This window comes from Labrus mixtus, chromosome 2, assembly GCF_963584025.1.
Source record: "Labrus mixtus chromosome 2, fLabMix1.1, whole genome shotgun sequence".
Lineage (NCBI taxonomy): Eukaryota > Metazoa > Chordata > Actinopteri > Labriformes > Labridae > Labrus > Labrus mixtus.
The window spans coordinates 16,176,145-16,195,094 of record NC_083613.1 but is presented as its reverse complement, the minus strand read 5'-3'; the positions used below and the strand labels follow the sequence as shown (position 1 = coordinate 16,195,094).

General features: G+C 39.8%; 2 protein-coding genes across 3 annotated transcripts; one reads left to right on the top strand and one right to left on the bottom strand.

The window, feature by feature from the left end:
* Positions 1 to 1,228: 1,228 nt before the first annotated feature.
* LOC132954265 (cilia- and flagella-associated protein 45-like) lies at positions 1,229 to 2,818 on the bottom strand. Its single transcript, XM_061026797.1, has one exon. The coding sequence runs from the start codon at positions 2,816 to 2,818 to the stop codon at positions 1,229 to 1,231; it is 1,590 nt and encodes a 529-aa protein (XP_060882780.1).
* A 7,900-nt stretch (positions 2,819 to 10,718) lies between these two features.
* On the top strand, positions 10,719 to 14,986 carry LOC132986591 (zinc finger protein 239-like). Of its 2 annotated transcripts, XM_061053079.1 has the most exons (3): positions 10,719 to 10,797; positions 12,028 to 12,108; positions 12,846 to 14,986. In XM_061053079.1, exons 2-3 carry the CDS (start codon positions 12,091 to 12,093, stop codon positions 13,953 to 13,955), a joined length of 1,128 nt encoding a protein of 375 aa, XP_060909062.1. In that variant the 5' UTR covers positions 10,719 to 10,797; positions 12,028 to 12,090; the 3' UTR covers positions 13,956 to 14,986. The 2 variants fall into 2 exon arrangements, with proteins under 2 accessions (XP_060909062.1, XP_060909051.1); XM_061053068.1 differs by lacking the exon at positions 10,719 to 10,797 and having other exon boundaries at positions 10,804 to 12,108.
* Positions 14,987 to 18,950: the final 3,964 nt, after the last annotated feature.

Below are 18,950 nucleotides of genomic sequence, written 5' to 3'. Positions count from 1 at the left end.
GAAAACAGTGGATTGCTCTCTCCGGGTGGGGAGTGAGTCCTTGCCCCAAATGAAGGAGTTTAAGTAACTTGGGGTCTTGTTCACGAGTGAGGGTAGGATAGACTGTGAGATTGACAGACTTAGCGTCAATTGCGTCAGCAGTAATGCAGACGTTGTACCGGACTGTTATGGTGAAGAGGGATCTCGATTTACCGGCCGATTTTCATCCCAACCCTCACCTATGGTCATGAGCCATTGGTAGTGACTGAAAGAATGAGATCACGGATACAAGCGGCTGAAATGAGTTTCCTCAGGAGGGTGGCTGGGCTCAGCCTTAGAGATAAGGGGGGCGCTCAGAGTAGAGCCACTGCTCCTTCGCATCAAAAGGAGTCAGTTGAGGTGGTTTGAGTATCTGATTAGGAGTTGGCTGGAGGGATTATATATCCCGACGTGCCTGGGAATGCCTCGGAATCCCCCAGGAGGAACTGGAAAGTGTTGCTGGGGAGAGGGAAGTCTGGATTAACTTACAGTGTCTGCTGCCACAGCGACCCAACCTCAGATAATTGGAAGAAAATGGATGGATGAATGAGACATGAGACGACATTGCAAGAGATGAGCTGAGGTCCGCTTCGGCGCTCGTGCATTTAAGTGAGGGGCGTGGGTGTAGAAGGAGCACTGAGTAAATGCTACTTGCAAAATAATTGGTTTTTGAAAATGACCAACCTCTGAACCTTGACTTTAATTAAAAATTTTATATTTATTGTAATGTTGGGACAAATTTAATAGAGTTACTTTATGTGTCTGCTGGAAAAGGACAGCATGTGAATCTGTTGCTGTCTGTCATTGCAAAAAAAAATGTCCACATGAGAACCAGCTGGTAATCATGATATTTATTAGATTAACCTTAAGTTAAATAAATAATACAGTATAACATTTTACGGTTACATTTTTTGAATTGTTTCTGTCTTTATTTTGAATTTAAAGTTTCCAATTTCCACTTGAGTCAATTTAATTTTTTCAATATAATTTTTTATTGTAATAATTGATGGTTTAATGATTGTAGGAACAAACCGGAGCACCCGGAGTAAACCTGTACACAGTTGGGGGAACTAATGGGAAAGAATTAGAAGACATTTAAGGGAGAGGGATCTTTAAGGAGGAAGGAGAGAATGGCTGATAAGTGAGGGGCAGGAAGAAGGCAGATACTTTGGGAGTTTGTCCTATTTATGTTTTGGACGAGCTTTTCTGCCTACTTCCGCTTCCAGTTGTACACTCTTTTTTCCAAATCAGTGCAGTATTTTTCAGGGACTCCTGAAGCTTTCAGCTCCTTCAGCTTCTTCTCTGTGATCATATCACGGAGCACTTCTATGTGCCTTCCTTCCTCAGTAAACTTTTCAGTTTCCTGTAAGGTTTCTCTGCGTTTGTCTTTGGCTAAGAGCTCACGCTCCTTTATCTGCTCTTGCAATGCTTCTTTCAGTTGCTGTGCTTTTTGACGCCGTTTCTCCTCCTCCTCTCTTTGTTTGACCATGGTGTAATTTTGAATATCCATCATCCGATCAAACTCTGCCTTCTTACGCTCTGACTTGACCAACATCTGTTGCTCCTTATAGCGATCTTGCTCTAAGCGATACGCACGCAGCATAGCATTTTCTTGGGCTTTCTTCATAGCCAGATCTTTCTCTTTTCTCCTCCATTTTCTGTCTTCCATTTCTTGGATCCTCTGAGAACGGATCTCATCCTGCTTTGCCTTGATGTCTTTTAATTTATTTTGTTGGGCCAACATCTTGCCAATCTCCAACTCCCTCTCTTTCTTGATGCGTCTCTGTGCTGCGTCACATTCAGCCTCCTGAATCAGTTTTTTTTGTGTATACTCTTTCCGCCTCCTGTCAGAGAGCATTTCCTCCTCTAACATCTTACTCTTGGCCTGCATGGTCTCAGCATTGATACGTGTAATCTCTTTCTGTAGAAGCTGCTGATCCTCTCTCTTCTTCTGCTTGGCCCTGAGCTCCTCCAACTTCAATTTCTCATGTCTCTCTCGAGTCAATTGTTTCTCCTGCTCTTTCTTTGCATGCTGTAATTGCTTTTCCTGCTCATGTTGCAGTATTTGGTTGTAAATTTGCTGCTTTCCCATTTTCATCTTCTGTTTGTGGAGGTCATGTATCTTCTCTATGTTCTCTACAGCTTTGCGGCGCTCGCTCTCCATGATAGAGTCTAGACGTTTCTCCTCCTCTGCCATCTCTGCCTGGATCCTTTTTTTCTCATGGATCTGCGCCTCTCGTATGGCTTGACACTGAGTCTGTAAAATCATCTTGTTGACTTTCTTAATGTCCTCGTCTTGCTCCATCCTTAAAGTGATTGACCTTCCACATACTTTTTGTGCACGGTCACGGGAATCAATCTCCTCTTGAGTCAGTGGCATGTTCTGTTTGCGTAAACGGTCGATCTCCATCATTTGATGCTTCATGTTTTTTGCAGCTTTGATTTTCTCCTCTTCGTCCTTCTGATAAGCCTCGTTCTTTGCATACGTCTCTTTCTTTGTGACAACCAGGGAGGCTGTGAGGAGACGCTGCATCTCAGAAGATGATAGGATAAGCGAATTTTGCAGAGGGTCTTTTGAAGGGATCCTGATATTGCGAATTTGGTCTTTCCCTAGAATTTGAACAGTCTCTTGGATCTTTCTGGGCTGACTCACGATCCTGTATGCTGAGTTTCCATGTTTGTCCAGTGGTTTGGGGCTCCCGAATGGGGATTCATCCACTTGAGAGGTGGGGGCCCGTGTGCGGTACCGGCGGACATTCGAGCTGCCTGTTGTGGAGGTGTGGCTGTATCCTCGTCTCATTATCCTGGAGTTTTTGGTGTCCAGTATGTCAGAAATTGAAATAGGCAGGAAAAAAGTAAAACACCTAATTTTCTACTTGGTTGCTTATCTCCTTTGACAACTATACAAAGTAAATGGTTCGGTTCCTTTTTGCTGTGACATCATCATGTTCTCTTCTCTTGGCTTTGATCTAAAGGAGTTTCTTTCTTTTAAGCTGTGACATCATCCCATTCCACCTACATAATGAAATGTTTGACTGACCCAAAAGGGTACACCAGTTGACATTTAACTTATGGCACATCTCCAGGATAGTTAAGTTCCTATTTTTTCTAATTATCCTCAAGTTTAATTTCTTGTCTTTCCTGTTTTACTTCGATACTTCACCTATTTTGCGTTGCAGATCCTTTGCTTCCTGCCCTCCTTCCTGTGTCTCCCACGTCTTTGATTACCTGATGTGTCTCACCTGTGTCTAGTTGCCTCCACTCCCCTTAAGTACTTAATCTCTGAGTTCCCCTCTTTCTGTGCAAGTTTGTCTTGTTCCTTGTGACAGTATTTCTTAGTGTATTTTTCTGATTAACTTAAAGGCAGGGTTGGTAATTTTGGAAAAACTAGCATGATTTTAAAAGTAGCATTCCCTCAATGCTCCGTCTGCACCCACCCCTCCCCTCTGTGCTCCCTTAAAAGCCACGCCCCTCACTTTCACAAGTGCCATTGTTCCATAAGTGGACCTCAGCTCATGCTTTGAGTGTAGGCCATAGACTGTAAATATTACATGCATGGGGTAGAGAATGAACAGGGAGGTGTGATTGGTTCATCAGATTGGTACCTCGTGGCAGACATTGGTCATAGTTTTTACAGGCTTACAACTTCTACAGTTGACAGATTTTTTAGATTAATTCCTATCGGGACCTAAAGACAATTTCAACCTAAATCTTTATTATTATTTTTTTTTTAAGTTCGACAAAATCTTTATCCAAGAGAAGTTGTGTGTTAAGGCGCCATGGTGGCCTTGTGCTTGTGAATTTCTGAAAGTATATAGTTGTGGAGATCGATGCGTGATCTGACACAATTATTGAATCATATTTACAGCCAGAAACTGCAGTAAGCAGTGAGCTGTCTACCAAAAAGAAATCAATACGTGTAAAAGTCTGGTGTACATGAGAAAAAAAAGAGTATTCCCTTTTGCCTGGGTTAAACTAATGCCAAGGATCAATAACATTGAACTCATCCATGAAAGCTTCAATCACTTTGGCAGATTTAGATTGTGGCACTAAGGTTGAGGAGGAGCGGTCTAATGAAGGGTTCAACCAACAATTAAAATCTCCACCCAAAATTAAGTTATGTTGTGACAAATCCGGCAACATTGAAAATACCCGTTTAAAGAAGGCTTCATCATCCCAGTTAGGTGCATATATATTTGCAAGGACTACCTTGACCTCATAAATATGGCCAATGACAATAATGAACCTGCCTGTGGGATCAGATATTGTTTTAATATGAACAAAAGGAATAGTTTTATGTAAAAGTATCGGCACACCTCTTGCTTTACTTGAGAAAGAGGAGAGAAATATCTGACCAACCCAACTTCGTTTTAATCTAATCTAATCTATCTTTTTTAAATGGGGTTCCTGCAGATAAATTACATGAGTGTTAAGATGATGTAGATAATGTAGGACCTTACTTAATTTTATCGGATTGTTCAGGCCTTTGCAATTTAAACTAACAAATGTAATATCTCCACCTACATTAGGCGGTATATTATTAGGCTGGGCCATAAGACGGCAAGAGCTTATAGATACTATAATAAAGAAAAGTACCTAGTGTGATTAAGAAAATAAGTAGATAAAATAGACCAAAGAACATATATGTATACAAAAAGAGATATGTGCCATCCCCCCCATTGAAAGAACTTAAACAAACAGACAATCCCCAAGTCCCAAACCCCTCCCTTCTCTCTCCTAGCAGAAGCATCCTAAAAGGGTGCGCGCTATCTTACCCCTTAACAAAACCAAAAGCTGTCGTTACTTGTAACTTACCTGTACTCTTAGACGGCTTTGGAGAATGTATAAATGAACTGTCCTATAATATCAATTAGAAAAATAGTGAAAATAAACATTCTCTGCTTCACAAAATAAAGTATCATCATTCAAAAGCAGTGCGACACTCCTGGAAGCACATAGTGCAGTCCTTAACTAGGCAGGAAGACCTTATAGATAATAACAGAATATAATGAACAAAACTGGAAGGCACAGAAAAGGTGCGTGGTAATACTTGACCGGAGTCTGTAAACTCAAAAAAGCAGCATCACTGTGCTCCCTGATGCCGGTCTCAGTCTCCATCTGAATCCTGGGTCTTCTTAAGTCTCTTATTTACGAATTCCAATGCCTGGTCCAGGTCCTTGAACCTATGGGTTGGGCCGTTGGGTATGGTGATGTGTAGTGTAGCCGGGTACCGGAGGCCAAACTTCACGTTAGCACATGAATGTACCTTGACGAACGCCGCCCTCTGCCTGGCCACAGTAGGGGTGAAATCCTGGAAGATATAGTCCCTTTTCCCGCTGTGCAGCAGGGGTGAAGCCTCCCCAGCCCGACGCAGGATAATGTTTCTGACCTGAAACTTGTTGACTCTGATCACCATCAGTCGTGGTGGCTCACCCCCCTTCGGCTTAGCACGCAGTGTGCGGTGGGCTCTGTCCAACTCAGGCTCAAGCTTCGAGATTCAACAAGTCTTTCAAAAGTTTGGCCACAAACTTTGTGGGGTTGGGTCCCTTGGATTCTTCGGGCAGACCCACAAGTCGAAAATTATTCCGCCTAGAGCGGGCCTCTAAATCTTCGCATTTCTTACCCAGAGACTCCACTGTAGCCGATAGCTTAGCCACATTAGCTTGTAGGCTCGGTAGCTGGTCTTCATGATCATTAGCCGAGTGCTCTTGGTCTGAAATAGTCTCTTTTTGTGCGTCAACTTTTTCTTCCAACGGTTTCAGGGCACGTGAAACTTCTGTCTTAACAGACTCGTATATTATAGATTTGAACTTAGTGACGATTTCTGTCCGGAGATCGTCCATCATGTCCTTAATGCAGCGTAGCATATCCTCGTTAGCATCCGGCTTTGCCAGGGACCCAGACCCTGAGGATTGCAGCGGCCTACCACGGCCAACTTTGGGTGGTTCATTTCTCGGCCGAAGACTCGCCATTGTTCAGTTATGGCTCCCCAGAAGTAGCACTTCACAGCGTGTAATAAATCTTAGCAGTGGACAGTTTTATAACTTTGAATAAATATGTAAAAAATCACATTCCCGCAGAGCTCCCACTACACACGTCCTATATCGTCCACGTCCACCGGAAGTCCCCTTTCAACCCAAATCTTAAAAAGTGTATCTGGAGAAAACTACCAACCCTGCCTTTTAATTCTGACTTGTTTCTGTATATTTGACCAGCCTTTTGCTTAACGTATTGGATACCTCTGTGCTCTTGGATTTCTGTGTTCCGACCTTTTTTCTCATTGAACAGACTTTGAATGTACTCTTTGTGTTTGTGCATTTGGGTTCTCTGTTTTATGTTTCAGTCTGACATTTTAATTATATTAAGTTTTGACATCGAATGCAGAATTTAAGAATGAGTTTACAGTAAATTTCCTTGAAGTGGCAGAAAGCAACATAGACATTTCAATGGAGTGTAGCAAAATGTTGAAGGGGAGTTGAGGGTCTTTTTTCCTCATTTCGGAGAGGGGGGTGGGGGGATGGAGGGCAGTAATTCTCTCAGGTCTATTACCCAACCTCTGTGCCGTATTACGGAGAACACCCTGTTATTTCGCCAAACCTTTGCTGGGGTGTACAACAGTTTTCCACCGGAGCCATCCAAACATCCACACCTGCACTTTTAAAGCCGATGGCACACTCTGTCAGTGTGTCAACACAGTTGGTTGGGGAAATGAGTAAGGAGCTAGCACCTTAAAACTGTAACCACTGTCACCTGCAGCCCCCATAAGAGCAATCATTTATTGAGCTTGAATGACTGGAAGCCAGCCATCATACACAGTGCCTTTAGTCTGCTTCCTACACAGCCATGCGTCAGGATGAAAGAAACGTGTTGGCCCAGGCCATATAGCCTACCACTTTTTTGGGTCACATATTACTTACACATTACTTACACTACACATTAGTACACTGGATGTGCTTTCGATTTACGTAGACATAGGCCTATTTGTTTTCATATGGAGCCCTCATAGCAACATGGGTGTAGTCAATTGCACTGATTACATTTGGGAAACCCAACATTGCTGCTTATTGCCTTTTAATGTTGGCCTTTTGTTCCACAGTGTAGAAAACCTGATGTAGGTCCTTTTACTCATATTACCGCTGTTTAGGCCAGCTGGTATGCGCTGAGTGACGGCTGTGATATCGCAGACATAAGGATATAATTTGATATACAGCACATACTTTTCTCAAAAGGTGAATTATAGGCAAAAATGTAAACATGGTCTATATAGTCAATAAGCGCATCCTGTCAGCTGATACCCATTGAGACAGCTGCCAAAAACACAAGGGAGTTAAAGCTACCCAGTCCAGCACATAGAAATAAGAGCTCTTGGGAATCTGAAATGGCACATCTTGCTTATTACTTTACACCTTGTCAAAATGATCGCTGATGAAATATTGATTGCCCTGATTTATTGACTTTGTTTGCTTATGTTTTTTCAAATGTAAAGTTGCTTTTGTGATTGTTATGGCCCACTAAGTGCAGTTCCGAATAACACTGCTGATGTAGCCTATATTTTTTGCCATAGCAAGGATATGTCAAAAATTGTCATTACATTTTGGGAAATTAAATGTGTGAGAGGCATCAATAAATAACTTTGCTTCAATTCACCACCTCACTGTCTCCAATTCTCCCCTGCCCTAGCTGCCTCCAACATGAGCATACGCATGGGTCAGAGTTTGCTTACGATGGTCACATTTTTAAGTCAAGTTTGCATGAATAATTTCAGGCCCCGATTTGTGCCTATTCTCTAATTAATTTGCAGTAGTTCATGTTGTGTTGTATAATGAAACATGCCAGTTTAAGATTGCCTAATTTCGAAAAATATTAACTGAAATTAGCAGTTTTAACAGCATTGAAATACATCGCTCTGCTGCATTATTTAATCTTGTTTAATCTGAACTTCGTCTACTAAGTGGAAATGACTTGTTAAAACAGTTTTTCTGTCTTTTGTGTATGCTAATTCCTTCATTTGATGTGGCTAAAAGCCTGCACAACATGCTGCAGTCTGTATCACTGACCCCTGTGACCTACATCAACCCACACAACTATCAAAGATTAACATTCATCTTGAAGTCCACTGCAAAGATGCTATTCCGTTTTAAGGTAAGTATGCATGTGCATATAGCATATCTGAGTGTATGCCTACAAATGTGTTGAGTTTTTCTTATTGTTAGTCCCTGCCTTATTTTGCTTGATTTGTTTACCATATGCCAATGGTAATAATAATAATAATAATCATACTTATTAAAGCACATTTAAAAACAAGCGTTTACAAAGTGCTTCGATAACTAAGAAAAGTAAATCAAACAATCTAGGTAACTTGAGAAGTAACGAGCAGACCAGTCTCAATATCCCTTCCATTCCACCATTGGGTCTTTAAATTAAACTATTGTAGTTAATTAAAGTTAGGGTAGAACATTCTTTCAACATTCTTAACCCCTAATGTCCGGTGAATGTGAAGACTGTGCCATTCCTTGAGATATAATAGTCATGTAGGATTTAAATCCTCACCTTGTGATGTTTTTAAATTGAAAAATAAACAAATTTATGCTTAAATTATAAATGAATACCCTGGTCAAAAAACCTTAGTTTTATTAAAGTTGCTAGTAAAGGCAAAACAAAAGGTTCAAAAGGTTTTTTTTTTTAGATCACAAGTAACTAGAGCCTCTGTAAGGTGACAGCTGGCTTGAAAAAGAAGTGGACAACTGGAAGTGGTAGGGTTTATGCTTTTATGCTTCTTACCCAAAAGGGACGCCCTTACTATAAAGTATTCAAACAGGCAATGTGTCATTTTGCTATATTCAATATTCATATAACCCTTTAATGCACTGGTCTTTTTTCCCAAAGACCAGTGTCTGATGAGAGGGTGGTGAAGAAGAGTGTCCAGGATGTGATGGTCCTTCATGATGTTTGAGGCTCGGCAGGGTCATAATAAAGTTGAACAGAACATTTGATCATTTTTTCAGTGTTTTTCCATTTTCAAATGAAGCACTTAATAATTCACTTTGAGAACACACATAGATGAGTTTGAACCCCCCTCATTGACACAATGTAAGACAATCGCACAATAAGACAAAGCACTAATTACTGAATGATGGTGGGGAGTAAAAATATAAAAAGAAAATGCACAAAGTAAGCTAAAACTATGATGATAAATAAAAGTTAAACTATATTCAGAGATTTCAGCCAATAGTGCCCTACAGTCTAAGAGTGAAATGATCACTTTATGAAGGAGTCCAGGAGAACTTCCTGTTGTGAAATATGTCAACAGAATGAAACATGATAAATAGACCTTAATACATATTATGATGTCATAGTGAAGAGAGTTACTGTTTAATTGAAATTGTTACTCTAACTATGCCTGCTTCCCATGTATGCCCACATTGCTTCAAACTAAAAAAATAAAATGTGATTTATTGGCTTTAATCTCCAATTTTGGAATGCAAGTATATATCAGCTACTTTTATTTTGTCCCAAATAATATCAAATAAAGCTAATTACATGTACGCTGCACTAGAATTTTGAACGAGATATGTTTTTCTAAGAAGAGAGCCTTTACTGCAGACTCCTTAGCATTGTGTTTGTCTGCATCTGATTCACTTTCCTGTCACACTGTAGTTGTTATTTATTACTTACTATTACTATTACTTTGCAGACAGTGTTTCAGATCAATACTAAAAATAGATGAATTTGTTATCAATGGGCATGACTGACAGTTTGATTAGTGTATATTGATATGTTGATGTGTATGGTGAGGGGTGGGTGCTTGAAAATATTTTAGTTTTCCATGGGGTGGCCCAGCAGAAACAGTTTGGAAACCGCTGCTTTAATGTATACGTCCTGTATCTGTTTGTTTGTATAAGTTAGGTTACATTGTAAAACAATAATGTTTTTTTCAAAGGTGTTTTCTGCTAAATAAAAAATTCCAGTAGCCTAGTAAGTAGAAGAATACATTGGCATGAATCAAATAACTAGGCTAATAATAATAATAATAATAAGTGTTCGCCCGACTGGTAATTAATTCACTTAAATGGAAATTATCACGGCAGCCAACACCGCTTCATAGCGCGCGCGACTGAAGGCGAGCTGTGTCTGTTTCTGGTTGTCGACTTCCTTGGTTCAATTTTCATTTGTGCAAGTTGGCTAATGCAACAAGCTGCGCTGAATAGCTTTGCAAGTCCTCGGACAAAGCAACAATAATACAGTCAAAGCGTTCACAACGTTAGGCTGAGTCGGCTGTGAGGGGATGAGTTAACGTGCGTCGACATATATTCGCATTCGCCAAGTCGGACAAGGAAATTAGGCAACGGCCCTTAAACTGGCATGTTTCATTATACAACATGAACTACTGCAATTGATACTTCATACATGGACCATTCTCATTCACCTTTTATAGGCTAAAAGAGACCCAAAACTTGAAATGAGAAATTCAACATCAGTGAACAAAAAAATAGCCTGAAAAAAACAACAGCTTTAATGTGCAATTTACATTCCATACATACAGTATACACAACAAGATACAACCTCTGGAGCGGAACTTAAAGCCAACACAGAATTGCCATCAGAGGCCAGCTGGTGTCAGTAACGCTTCACTGAGGGTGTGTGCTGCCGGTTCATGGCTGAGGAGAAGAAGAGTACACACGCAGCACGTCGTCATGATGGTGACGTCATTTGACAAGATGGCGATATCTGCGTGGCAACATTAGCAGCAGAGAGACTGCAGGGGGGGGGGAAAGGTGTGTCCTTATTTCAATTTGTGTTGTTTTTTTCATGTGGATGTGTTCTTGTTTAGTGTTAGCACTCTGCGTTTAAAGCTCACAGCGGTACCGAATAACGTTTACGGCCCAGCGCTGCTAACTTGTGTTAGCATGTTAGCTTGTTTTTGATGGCCGGTGTTGTGTTGGAGTTTGTTACCGTGTCAGTTAAGGCGAGATGAGTTTTGGGGGCAGCAGGTAACGGAAACGTGCCGACAGCTTAACATACTTCATCTTCAGAGTCAGGTGTCTGTGAAGTGTTGCTGTAGGGTTGCATCAGTACCAAATAAAGGAGAAAATATTTAGTTTGCAGCTCACTGTCACAGCAGTGTCGGTGGGATGTGTGAATGTGTGGTAAGAAATGTGTCATTTCTGTGTATTAGGCCTTCTACTAAAGCTGTGTTGTTATGTAGGCTAATTCTATATTAATAAACCTCTTTTACCTCATTCTGTCATTGTGTTAAGCTGGAAATAAATGACTCCACTCTTAACTTGGGACCCCTCGTTGCCGCCTTATTGACCTCTGCCAGTTCCTGGACTCCACTTTGAGCACAACTCTTATGGACTTTAAAATAAATGATAAGATGAATCAAAGGTTGAAGCTTTAAAATACAAATAGAAAATATATATTTAAAAAAAACCACTAAAGAGAGGCATGAAGTTTCCTTTTCAAATGATATTTCTTACTGCCCTTACTGTCACATAAAATGCAACGATATACATCTCACCTCTTGCTAGCATGGCATCTCTGTAGCAGCATCTCCGTCCGTTTCCTGTTGAAATAAAGGCATAAAGTGCTTAACAGTACACACATCTTCTTGCTTGCCGTAGCTGCATAGTATTTTCTTTTTTGCCAGTTTATCTGTATTTTAATCCACACTTGTGCACCACAAGGCAACCGGACAACACCATCCATGAAAGACACTTTTTTCAGCGCTTTTGTTGCAGTGTGCATATCTGATGCACTAAGAAGGGGCTGTGATTGGATGACAGGTGACACTTGACAAACGTGGTCAGTGCATGATGGGCTACTGTTTTTTTTTATAATGATCAGATCTAGGATCAGCTAAATGTCCTCTAATGATTACATAGAACTTCAATACAGGACAAGGGGCGTCCCGCTCTGGACAAATTTAGTTTGAAAAATGGGATGTCCCAGCTAATAAATGATGGTTTAACCCTACTCTCACCTGTCTGTCTGTTTGGATGATTTCAGAGCTGAAAGGAGCCAACAGGAACGTTTGCAGGACGATAACTTGCAACAATCTGAGCTGCTGATATGAGTTCTTCAAAAGAGGTGAGATCAGAAAGAAATGAACATTTTATAGTACATGATTCAAAATTTCAAGATTCATGTATGTCTAATTTTTCTCATGTATCTGCATTGTCTTGTTAATTAGGGAAATGAAAACAGTAATGTCACAGTGACTGTACCACTGCTCTGAGCTTCACTTTTTAACTGAAATACACTAACGCACAAGAACTCACTTGCAGCCACAGGGAGTGTGTGTTCAAATCGATCTGAAGTTAAAACTACACATGCATGTCAAAAAATAAGAATAGCGTGGAGAAGTTCAAGTATCCTTAATAAGGATTCAGTCTGACATAGGTTGTCAAAATGTTTGATACTCTCAAACTTTTACACATCATGTGTTTTACAACTAAAATATATATAATTTTAATTGTCAAAAGTATAAAAAAAAGTACTGAAGCATCCAAAAAACAACATCTATTTCATAAGACAGGTGTATAGGAGAGGAATGAATTGATCAATATTTTGAAAATGAACTCCAGCACACTGTCTCAATTGCACAACAATATTTGTGTGCCAATTAGACAGGTTCAAAATAAAAACATGAAATTGCCCAATATTGGGACTTCTATTTTTGTTTCTGTGGTACCAATATTGTATCAATTTGTCCTTATATCATATCAAAGTTTAAAATGTCAGTATTGTGACAACCTTAGTCTGACTTCTGAAGTTTCCTTGCATGGCTGTAAACTTATATATTTCTGTGTGTTCTTGTCTCTCAGGTGAACCTGAGCAGACCTCATCAGTGTCAGCACTGTGAGAAGTCTTTCAGTCGGATCTGCAGTCTGAGAAGACATGAACTCAGTCACTCTGTAGACAAACTGCACCACTGCGAGCAGTGTGACAGCAGCTTCAGCCAGCTGGAGGCGTACCAGCTCCACCTGCAAACACACGCTGAAGAAACACCGTACTCCTGTGACCAGTGTGGGCGGAGCTTCAGCAGCAACAGCTCATACAAAGAACACCTGCGGGAACACACAGGGGAGTACCAGTGTGACCAGTGCGAGAAGAGTTTCACTTATCTCAGTATTTATAAGATTCACATGCGAGTTCACACCGGAGAGAAACCATACCGCTGTGATCAGTGTCCTAAGAGTTTCAGTTTTCTCAGTTCATACAAGAGACACCAGCTTAGCCACAGCGGAGAGAAACCATACCAATGTGACTTCTGCGGGAAAAGTTTTACTCAGTCTGGACATTTCAGTTTGCATCTACGTAACCACACAGGAGAGAAACCGTACGAGTGTGAGCAATGTCAGAAGAGTTTCAGCGACCTGAGCGGATACAGGATTCACATGAGAGTCCATACAGGAGAGAAACCGTACTGCTGCTCCCAGTGTGGGAGGAGTTTCTCTCAGTTAGGTAACTACAAATCACACATGCGCATCCACACCGGAGAGAAACCATTCCAATGTGAACTGTGTGACAAAAGTTTCTCTATATCAAAAACATACAAACAACATGTGAACACGCACACTGGAGATAAACCGCACAAGTGTGAGGAGTGCGGGAAAGGTTTCGGTCGACTGAGCAACTACATGAGACACCTTCGAATCCACACTGGGGAGCAGCCGTACAGCTGTGAGCAGTGCGGGAAATGTTTCAACAGTTCGTACAGTTACAGCCGACACCTTCGCGTGCACTCTGGAGAGAAACCGTACTGGTGCTCTCACTGTAAGAGATTTTTCACTCGGTCTCAATCCTTAAAGAAACACCGCTGTGTGGAGGTGGAAGATGAGGACAGTCTGACTGTGTGTAAGGAAGAAGAAGAACCACTGAGCTGCTCTCAAACTCAACAGGCTATCAATAACCAACAACAGCCAACAAATTAAACCTCTGTGTGTGTGCATAAAGGACATTATCACCTCACACAAAGCAACCCTGTGGCTCGTTAAAGTGTTGCTAATTTATTTTATATAACAACAGAGCATAATGTCGCAGAGACAATAGAACACAAGGATCTCACTTTGACACGTACAATATTTATTGGTGAGAAACATATTTATACCATGACAGTATTCTATATTGGTTTGGTCGTTTCTAAGAGATTTTTAACAAACAGTAAAAGTAAGTAATTTAATATTTCACCTGCCCATCCTTTTAAAGCCTGTCCAGATGTTTTTTTTTACAGCACAGGCCCAATTTTCTATTTGTGTTCTTATGTGTAAATGGCGTATGAATACAAAAAAGTTTTGGAAGTGATGCACCATATTTCTTAAGTTGCCATCAGGAATTAGGCTGTAATGGCTGCAACACAAACCCAATGGATGATATATCAATCATAGTGCGCCTTCTATAAGTTCCTATTTTTGTTTTTTAATGACACCAGACTCATTGACAAAAACAGGCCTCAGAACACACGAGTTATAGACTGAAAAAGGAGCAATTACAAAATCTGTTAGAGCCATTTAGAAGACAAAAATATGTTAAAAAGAGAAAATGAAAAAAAATTGGGCTCTGTGATTAAAATTTTTGTATTCTCCTTCGACCCAGTCATTTCTGTAGCCTGAGATTTGAGGAGCTTAATGGACTTTTTAATGACTAATAGTGAGTTTAAAAAAAAGAAATGAATCAACAAACACATCAGTGTAATCAGTGTTTTCTTGTTTTAACATTGTGAAAAGCTGTTTTTATCACCTTTTTTTTGACTGAATTAATCAGTTAATCCAGAGAGAAATGACAATATTTGTGCCCATCACTTGAGAACAAAAACAAACCGCTCTCTATATATTCATTAAAATTATTCAAAATTGACTGTACATAAACCTGTATACAAATATTTATTCAAATATTTATTGTGTCATAGAAACTAAAAGGTATATATGAAATAAATATTTGATTTATTTCATAATTTAATCCTGAACATTTGCTGTGTTTCAATCCGTTTAAAACAGCAAATAATGTTACTTTGATGAGTCGCTATAGCAACAAATCAAAGCTTCCGTTTGTATGTTTAGAAAATGTTTCACTTTGGCTCCATCTAGTGGCTCAATCAGGAATCACAAAGCACTCTACAGTTAACAGCCTATGGCTACGTCTCAGATCCCTCAAATTTCATCCATGGATCCTTCACTTGCCTCCTTCCCTTGCGTCTTCATCCGTCCCACCAGAGATGCAAGGAAACGAAGCGAAGGAGAGAGGGAACGAGGAAATGGGTGAAGAGACATGAGACGTCCTTTCCACAGAAGCGTCGCCCGTTTGTGGCGATGACATCAGCTGATCACCGCTCAGGCTTTAACAGCTGCTTGTGTTAGTTCTCTGTATTAATTATGACAACCTGTGACAGCGTTAGTCTCTGTGTGTGACCTGATAACAAACACCAGCACATGAGGAACAAATGACAGTCTGTTTAAATAAAAAAACATGTGGACCATTTCTACTGGCAAAAAAGCTCAAACATAATAATATTCTAATATTGACTGTATCGTGTTTGTTCGGCACGATCAGCTCTGGTCAGTTGTCCCGTGCCATCAGCGGCTACGTTCCCCAGCCGGCTAATAGAGACATTGTTCAGTTTGGACCGGGATTACCTGTTTGCCATTGTATCACCTGCTGCTAAAAATTAAAGTGTGTGACTAAATCTGCCAGTTTCCTGTTGTGCTTCAATTGGGTCCATACACTGCCCGTTACAGTCTCTTTGATTCATTTTTTTAATGTAATGTCAAAATCTCCAATCATTTATGTCTGTAACCACAACAACCTATTACAGTTTTTTTTGATTGCTATGACAATTTTTTCAATACTTTTAACAATTTTTCATTTTGTTTTTGCATTTTCTTTTGCCTCTACATTTCTGTTTTGTTGGGTTAAGTAAATGCATGTATTTTGTTTCTTTTGCTGCAGGAATTCAAAACAAAAAAGGATTGACCCATATCAGAGTAGCTTTATAGAATGTATGGTTTATGAAAAGAAGAAGACAGAGACAGAATTGTTGCAGTAAAGGTTGTATTTCATTGTCAGCAATCACCATGTTGATAATGGCAAGTTCCTGTTCTTCATTTACTGTACAGTACAGTAGGTGCTTTCCTCTGCCACCTCATGGAGGTAGACGTTGAATCCTTAGAGAGACAAAATACAGTTACATATTAGAAACCTGAGGCGTACAGTAACTGTTATACATGGTAACAATTATTTACACTTTACCTGTTGGTTTCTTGAAAAATCCGGACAATGGATGCCACTGTGTCCCGGCTGAGATTTGGCTGTACTCGTTCACCAGCCATTCTGTATGATAACTTGTGGTTTATGACATGGTCTATGATAGTGGCTCTTATTTCAGCTCTGGCCCTTCTTTGAGCTCCACCACGCATTCTAACTCCTCTCCCTATACCTTATCCTCTGGAGACTTTACGCGCTGACACTTTACTCATTACACTGTTTACATTTTCTACATTTTGAATATTTATGCTTTTCTTTATTTTTTTTTTAATCTTATCTTAAAGTATATTTCTACATTTACTGTATGTGTATTACTGTAGTACTTTTTGAGTGTTTATTGTATTGCCAAATGGTCAAATGGAATTTATCAGATCGGACTTAAGCTGTGAGAAACTATAAAATCTTTATTTTAATAGCCATAAAAACATTTCTCAACATTTCTCTCTTTCAGAAGCTTTACAAAAAGTGACAGTAAGCTGAAAGACACCACTTAGCACGGTCACTCTTTAAACCGTAACACCGGTCAATTCAGTCAGTTATTAAAATAATTAACTGATTAACTGCCGTCAAAGTTAACGTCTCTTTTTACAGTTTGATGGTGAATGTGACTGACGTTACACTTTTGATCAACTGTGCCCACCTCTGGATCTTTGATGTGAAGTTGAGGTCAAATGCCCCGGGAAATCCTAAATCATATCCCTTTTTACAAATAGAAAACAAGAGAATGTTTATTAAAATATAAACCAGAGCTGTGTCATGATATGAGTGACAGAAAAAAGATTATTGAGGAAGTCAGCCAGACACTGAGCAGCACAACTTCCATGATCAAATCAAAAAGAGGAAGTGTGTGTGTGTGTGTGTGTGTGTGGCATATGCTCAACCTGCTGATCTTAAAAACAGGATGTTTGGTTGAGACATGATGACCAGTTGAGAATATTCGGACCTTTTAATCCTAGACTGAAACTGTTGATCTGAAACCACGAGTTCATACTGTGGCTTTTAAAAAAAAAGTTTTTACAGAAAGTCACATACATCGTACATTTGTCCTGTGATTGGCCGGCCTCAGAGATCATTTTAACCTGGTCACCTTTCATGAATAACAAGGAGAGACATCCTGAGGAAGACTAATGTCACTTTCTACTTTTCTCTGTTTTTTTGTTTGAAGTGCTTTCTGGTTTTAGATTGTCTTTTTTCGTTTTCAAAGATCAGTTTCTCTTTCATTTCGTCTTCCCTTCTTCAGAGTTTTAGTTTCTGGATGTTAAGTTAAGCAGCCTGATCTTCAGACAAACAGCTGATTCTTTTATCCTTTGGCCGAGGTGTCCTCCACTTCTTTAAGGTAAGGTCACAATAAAATGTTAGACGTGTTTTTTGTACCAAGTGCACATCTGTGGATGAAGCAGCCTATGCGTTAAAGCGATACGTTAAAAGCCAGTGGTGATTCTAGAGTTTATTTGGACCCGAGGCAAAAATTCACAAACCAGCGTTCATCAATTTTAGAAATAATCTGACACCAACAAAAAAAAGAGACGTTAACATTTTTAATTGTATTTATGAGTTCTACCAACTGAGCCACAGCCACCACATTATTATTATTTAAATAAATAAGAACATTATAAAACCTTTATAATTTCTAAATACAAATATTCAGAACAATAAAAACATGAAATCAAATTATCTCCGAAAAGTGGCGCCAGTGGAACAGTGGTGAGGGCGCGAGCCCCATGTACAGAGGCGGTAAACTGTACAAAATATTATTTATTTTCTAACTAAATAGTTTTCTCAGGGAAGCATAAATCCACATTATGACACCAGTGGTTATCAACATCTGATGTCATCTTCTGCTGCATTTATCACTGTCTTTTCTTTTATTATCTTTCTTTTTCATTCTCTGATTGATAATTCCTCTTCGTTTTCCTGACTTTCATTGACAATCTTTGGTTTTCACATGAATAATGCACGAGACGGCAGCAAGAGCAGCGCAACAAGAATGAGTGCTGTCAGATAGGGCCCCCTTAGGGAGGTGTTTCCTACTGTCATTGCAGACTGCACATTTTGAGCCTCCTTCCTGATAATTAGTGAAGTCTGGGTGCGTTCGAATTGTCCCTCCTATCTCCTTTCACTATCCACTTTACCTTAACCCCGGAAGCATTTAAGTGGCGGCCATGATAAGAGCCGTTGGAATAAGATCTAAAAGTTAAGGAAAGGTGGGTCAATGCTTCCTTTATGACATCCTTTAGCATAGGATACACTGGACCATCCCTTACAAAAGGAGATGAGATATGACGTCCCACAATTCCTTGCGGCCACAACATTTAAAGCGAGTCGCGCATCCGACTGTTCACGGAAATGAACGATGATCATAAAGTGACACAGATGATGTTTTATTCAACATATTTCATTCACTTAAGAATGTTTTGTGCAGTTGTACATTTGTATGCTTAAAATATTATGTGTAGGTTATATCTAGCATTTATGATTAATTTCATACAATCATATTTATGTTGATGTTGATTTCTGAGTGGACAGGAAGGTGATGGTTTCACTTTTCTTACTTGTAGCCTGGTAGTCTATATTGCTTTTATTTCAATCCAACCTTGTGGTAATTAGGATTATTTCACCGGTAAGAAGGCACAGGGGAACGTTTTTTAGATGCGCTTTTTGTAGTCCAT

What these genes read in the sequence shown, in the direction of transcription:
- LOC132954265 (XM_061026797.1), bottom strand. Translation starts at nt 2,818, where the DNA reads ATGAGACGAGGATACAGCCACACCTCCACAACAGGCAGCTCGAATGTC.